This window comes from Cervus elaphus, chromosome 9 (assembly GCF_910594005.1).
Source record: "Cervus elaphus chromosome 9, mCerEla1.1, whole genome shotgun sequence".
Classification (NCBI taxonomy): domain Eukaryota; kingdom Metazoa; phylum Chordata; class Mammalia; order Artiodactyla; family Cervidae; genus Cervus; species Cervus elaphus.
The window spans coordinates 6,999,363-7,005,362 of NC_057823.1; the positions used below are offsets into that span (position 1 = coordinate 6,999,363).

The 6,000-nt window shown below is 59.8% G+C and overlaps 1 protein-coding gene across 1 annotated transcript in view; it reads right to left on the reverse strand.

Moving 5' to 3' along the window:
- Positions 1 to 5,241, reverse strand: part of WNT3A (Wnt family member 3A) — a 68,566-nt gene extending 63,325 nt beyond the window's left edge. Inside the window, exon 1 of the mRNA XM_043913872.1 lies at positions 4,979 to 5,241. Within this exon, the coding sequence (XP_043769807.1) occupies positions 4,979 to 5,049 (71 nt within the window). The 5' untranslated portion in view covers positions 5,050 to 5,241. The remainder of the gene's footprint in view (positions 1 to 4,978) is intronic.
- Between the last annotated feature and the right edge of the window lie 759 nt (positions 5,242 to 6,000).

A 6,000-nucleotide genomic window follows, 5' to 3' on the forward strand; every position in this document is an offset into this window, starting at 1 on the left:
GGGGTAAATACAAACTCTAAGACTTGGCTCAAAAATGCAAATGACAAGTGCTAGGTGATGGAGCCTCAAGGGGAATGACCCTTGACTTGGGCATGGCAGAAGCGGCCCATTGTGGGGGCTTCAGTTTCTCAAACTAGTTACAGAACTTGGGGTTGGGGTTTTTTAAATTCCTAATCCATTATTATAAATTACATTAAAAGTCTGCTAAAATAATACATAATACATTTTTAAAACTGCCATGATTCTTCCTGAACACCTATTTTCAACTTCTGTTCTTATTTCTTCATGAACAACCATCCATGATGGGCTCTGGTCTGTGGATTACAGTTTGAATATAACTGATACTTTCAGGGACAGGAGATTTACCCAAACCCTGCCTTTCTTGTCCTGGCCTGCGTGATGGTGGACAGCCCCTCTGGAACAAGGCAACTTCCATCCTTACAGGCTGAAGATTTGTAAGTGAGACCCACCGTGAAAAGTGTGATTTTATAGCCTCTCCAGACTGTATTCCTCCTTGATTGTATTTACTCACCCCCTTCGCTGTCACAAAGAATTCTAGGAGATTTGTGCAAATAAAACAGAATCATTTAAAAAGATGACAAGAAGCCCAGTGAAATGCAGGGTTAGCTAGCGTGGGAGAAGCTGCCCCAATCTGAGTCCCAGACAGAGTCCCGAGTATGTAGGTGGCCAAGTCATATCAAGTTGGATGTGAGAGGTGGGTGATGCTTTTGCATTCTGGAAGGACTGAGTACCATGATGAGATTTCAAGGGATCAAGATGATGCATATTCAACTTGGTGATATAAAACAAGATTTCTGGTCATACATATTTTACCTATGGTCATTTCTAACATTGCTCTTCAATAAAAGGATGTCCACTGGTGGTTCTGTGGAGGAGCATCGTTCCCAGTACCCTGAGATCCTACAACACCAAGGGTGTCGAGCTGGCATCTGGATTTCTCTAGTTTCATAGGCTAGCTGGTACCATCACCAGCCTCAGGGCTGCAGGGAGAGGCAGAGAGAGAGAGAGAGGGACAGACACAGAGATTCAGAGGGACAAATATAGACAGACAGAGAGACGAGGACAGACAGACACACAGAGAGACAGAGACAGAGACAGAGAGGTGGAGAGGCTCGCACACACAGAGAGAGGGACAAACAGGGTGAAGTGAGAAGGAAGGATTGGCAGGAGGGACAGGGCTGCCCTGGGAGGGACCCGCAGCAGGGCAGGCTCACCAGGGAACGCCAGCTCAGGGAGTCTGGCTTGCTTTGGCCCTTCCCGGTTGAGAAGCCTCAGAGCCTGGCTCAGCCCTCCCAGATCCCGTGTCGTCTGACACAAGCAACCTCTTCCTCTGTGTGACTGCTCATCTCTCCCTTCCTCCTCCTCCCCCTCACTCTCCCCCCATACACCCTTTGAGGCTGTGGGTCCTGCAGAGAGCCTTTAGAGCTCTCTTTCATTCTCCCTGAATTCCACATGCACCTCTGCCCCACAGATATCAGGGTCCACAGGGGGGAAGCCTCTATTCCACCTGGGGCGGAGAAGACCCCTGTGTGTGAAGAACCAGTAGAGCCAGCACCAGGGAAGGTTGTGCAGAGAGAAAGTTCTAGAGTGTGTGGAGGGGTGATGGCCAAGCTGGCATTCCTCATGGTCTGGATACAGGCTCAGAGCAGGGTGTGGGGTGCGGTGGGCTGGGGAGGAGGGCAGAGAAGCAGTGAAACTGGGGAGAACCACTGGGAGTCTGTCTCAGGCTGCTGAGCTGGCTCAGGGGTGGGAGAAGACTGGACGTGGCCTCCCAGGGAATTTCCGGGGTCAGCTGGGGTGGCATCCACTCCAGGTACCACTCAGAGCTGGGGAGATCTAGGTACAGCAGAGACTGGTGGGGTGCTGGGTGGCAGGAAAGGGGAACCGACAGGAAAAGGAGGGCCAGGCTCTCTGTGCAGGTAAAGACACGGCAGCCGGAACTCCAGGAGGGTCAGAGGGGAGGGTGGAAGGAAGCTGAGAACAGACGTGGAAGGTGGGGAGATGGGGCATTGCAGTCTGGTGCAGGAGATGGAGGGGCCTAGCTCTGTGGGGAGGGGGCAGGGGAGAAAACAGGCTGATCTCCAGGGTCAGCCCCAGGGGAGGGGAGGGGATCACAAGACGCCATCAGCCCAGACACGCGAAGTGGGAGGCAGGTGCCGGCAACACATCACCAGCTGTGTACTGAGCATAGTTCTGCAAGGTTTCTGTGTGTTCCCCTGGACCATGATGCCTGTGCTGTGTTCACATAGATCTTTCTGATCAATTCTAATTAAACAAGAATTCAGTCTGGATCAGGGGAGTGTGGGGGAAGGGGCTAGCGCCTCCACGTAGGTCTGCAGTACGTGGCCCCATGGGATGCTGGTGGCTGGCCTCTGGGATCAGGTGCCTAGGCCTGTGTTCTGCCACCTCCCAGGTCCCTTCTCTGTCATACGAGGAGACCAGAACACACGTTCTTGGAGGTCTCTGCAACTTCCAACATTCTGGTCTTAGGGCTCTCTGTCTGTGCCTCTGCGGGGACCTGTCTCTGGACCTTGAACATCTAAGGTGAAGGACACTTCCAAGATGGTCCTGGGGAGGCGGTTGGCTCTTTAAATCCCCACAGGATGCGGCACCACCGCCTCCTCTCCTTCCACCCTCCCACCAAGACTACACCAACTTCAAAGCCTAATTACTCCCAATTTGGGCTGTTTCCTTGTTTCTCCAGGTGAGGAAGTCCCTGTCACTTTCACTTTCATATGCAAGGAGTTGGGGGTGGGGTGGGGGGAAGTGATGAGATCGGGGGCCTCATTTTGGGGAGGGAAGGTGAAACAGAATACCAGTTAGGGAGGCTGAGTGTGAAGGTGAGAAGTTATAAAGAGAGGGTCTCCCCACCCCCCACCCAAGGCCTCACTGAGGGGTGGGGGAGCAGGAGAGGGGGTTGGCAAGAAAAAAGAAGGAGCCACCTGTGGGAAACTCCATCAGGTTGGATATGAAGACAGAGAGCCTTCCTGCTGCTGTTAAACGCCATTTCTTTCTTTGTGAGCCCTCCTTTTCATTATGCTCATGTGCACCGTGGAGAGACCACATCCTTGCTGTGTCCAGATGGCCTGGGGGCAAAGGGAAGGAAGAGAGAAAAGTGCTGGTCCTCAGCGAGCCCTGGGGTTGTGGCCACCAAAGATGCTTCTTCTCAAGAAACAAGCGGGCAAAGCGGGGCGGGGCGGCTCCGTGGCACCCTCTTCCCTTCGGGGTTAGAGTTGCTCTAGACTCTTGATTGGGTAGGTCATTGAAAGGGAGGGGGTGGGGACAGGACGCCCCTCCCCACTCACCTGGAGCTTGCCGGAAGCACCGAGCAGGCCCCAGGATCTTTCGGATGGAACACGTCTGAGCCCGGCGCAAAGGGTGGCATAGGTGTGTTGAGGGGAGCAAGGCCAGGGACGCTCAGGGCCGAGAGGACAGAGATTCAACGGCGTTGGGTGGCCAGAGGCTGGTGACAGGGCCCTTCTTTATGGAAGAAGCGCGGGGGCGAAGGCGCTTCCTCTAGCGCCCAGGAATGCAGCGGCGGCGGGTTCTAATTAGAGGCCCCCGCGGGAGCAGGCCGCCGAGGCTCTCTCTCCGACGCGCTCCCCTGCTTCCCCCGGAGTCAGGGTCCCCGCGTTCGTGGGCACGCCCGCTGCAGTCAGGAGCTGCAGGTGCCGCGCGGGTGCGGGACGCGCTGGGGTCTCCGCAGCACGTCCCCGCCGCCCCGCCACCTCTCCCGAGCCCTCGGACCCGCCGGTGCCTCCTTCTTGAGCCCCGCCCCGTCCCGCCAGGCTGCGCCTGGACCCGCGCCCCACACCTAGGGCGCCCCTGCTCCTGAACAATCTCGAAGAGAAAAATTATTATCGGATTAGATGTACTTCGGCTCACTCAGTCTCCCCCCGCCCCAACTTCCCCTCGGCATAATTATTATAATTCCAGGCAAGCCGTCGGAGAGAGTTCCTGGTGTGTGTGTGTGTGAGTGTGTGTGTGTGTGTGTGTGTGTGTGCGCGCGCGCGCGCGCATGTGTATGTGAAGGTTTGTCTCTGATCTCGGTCTCCTCCAGCGGCGCGTTCAGGCCCCTCGGCTCCCGTATTTCCCCCAGCTGTGTTCGTCAAATCTCGGGCATCTCAGAGCGCCCCTGCCCTCTCCCCTGGGGAGCTGGAGCGACCCTTGCCTGTGGGGGCTCTACCGAAGTAGCTTCCCTCCTCCCCTGGGGATTTGTGCTTGTAGACCCTCAGAACCTTCTCTTGGTTCATCTGCACTTCCATCACCAGGTTTAGGAGGGTTTCACGGGAATGTGTCTTGTCTGGAGTGCAAGACGTTTCCGATGTGGGTTCGCGGAGCCTCTCACTAAGGAGCCCTCAAACTCGATGCTTTCTCCCTCTTTACCTCTCCCGAAGCCCCTTCTCACCATCTCGGTCGGGACCGCGGCAGGAAGACGCAGCAGGGCCAGGTGCTGGCCCCGGTGCGCCCGCCACTCCCGGCCGGGTCCCCGCAGTCTTTACGTAACTACGCTGCTTCGAGCTGTTGGGTCTTGTCTCACTGACTTTGCTTTAAGGTGTGTGTGTGCGCGTGTGGTGTGTAAGACATGTCCTAAGGAAAGTCTCCGGCGGATCTCCCTCTCCCAGCTCGCCCTCCTGGCTTCTCTTGACCTCGGGCTGCCCAAGCGTTCGTGCCACCCGTGTGGATCCAGTTTCTGCCTCTCGCAGCTCACTGCTCGCCCCGTCCGACGCCGGGAGCTCCTCTCTGCCCGAGAGATCAATGTCCCCGGAAACTCCGCCACCCGCGTCCCAGCCCCGGCCCGAACAGGTCGAAAGTGGCCGCCAAGGAAAACAAACCACCCGCGGAACAGGAGGGCAGGGCAGAGCGCGGGCTCCGGGCCACCGCGGGGCCCTGCCCGAGGGGACGGTGACTGGGGGACGCGCACAGCCTGGGGAGAACGTGAGGAAGGCTCACTCACCACCAGATCGGGTAGTTGCCCAGGGCTTGCTTCAGGCCGTAGAGGAATATGAAATATCCGAGCGGGGCCATCGCCGGGCGGGAGATCTCGGAGGGCCAGGAGTCCGCCCCGAGAGCGCGGGCGCCGGAGCGGGCCGGGCCCTGGGAGCTCGCGGGCGGCGGCGCTGGGCCCTCCTGCGGCCGCGGGGTGCGCGGGGTGCGCGGGGTGCGCGGGTGAGCGCGGGTGCGCGGGCTCCGAGGGCGGCGCTGAGCCAGGTGGGCCGGCAGCCGGGCGGCGGGCCGGGGCCCGGGGCAGCGCGGGACGGCGGGGGCGGGGCAGCGCCGCGGGGGGCGCCCGCCGGGGCCGGGGCCGGGGCGGGGCAGGCAGGGGGCGGGCGGGGCCCTGGGAGCTAGCTCGGAGGCGGCTGCGGCGCCGGCCCCTCCCGTGGCCGCGGGGAGCGCGGGGGTGCCAGGGGTGTGCGGGGGTGCGCGGGTGCGCCGGCTGCACGGGTTGCGTTGTGCCGGACCGGCGGCTGGCCAGGCGGCGGCCGGACAGAGGTTACAGAGTCCGCAGGTGTCCCCTCCGAGCTCCCGGGCCGCGCCCCCTCGGGGCTCCTGGAAGGTTCCTGAGGTTTGCTGCCCCGCGCTCCCTGCACTCACTGTGGGTGGGACGCGCTGCCCCGCTGTCGATTCTGCTCCGGTTTGGTCGCGCGCTCTGCCCCTTGCCCTCAGGTGGTTGGGCTGCGGCTCCATTTCGTCCATCCCCTTACTGGGGGGCCGTTCGTCCGAGGCTGGGCTCCTTGAGCCGCGCCTTGAGGCTCTGCTGGGAGCTGGGCCAATGGCGAGCGGCCAGGACAGGGGGAGGCCTGCCTGGGGACAGCTGCTGGGTGGGCATCTAGGGTGCAGCCACGTTTCTGAAGGTCACTATTGGGAAACAGTCCAGCTCTGTTTAGGGGCCAGGTGTTGATGGCTCCACGTTCTCCCCCACACCCTGCTAGGGAAGGGAACAGCAGTCCTGGCGCTTCTGGGCCCCAGGGACAGTGT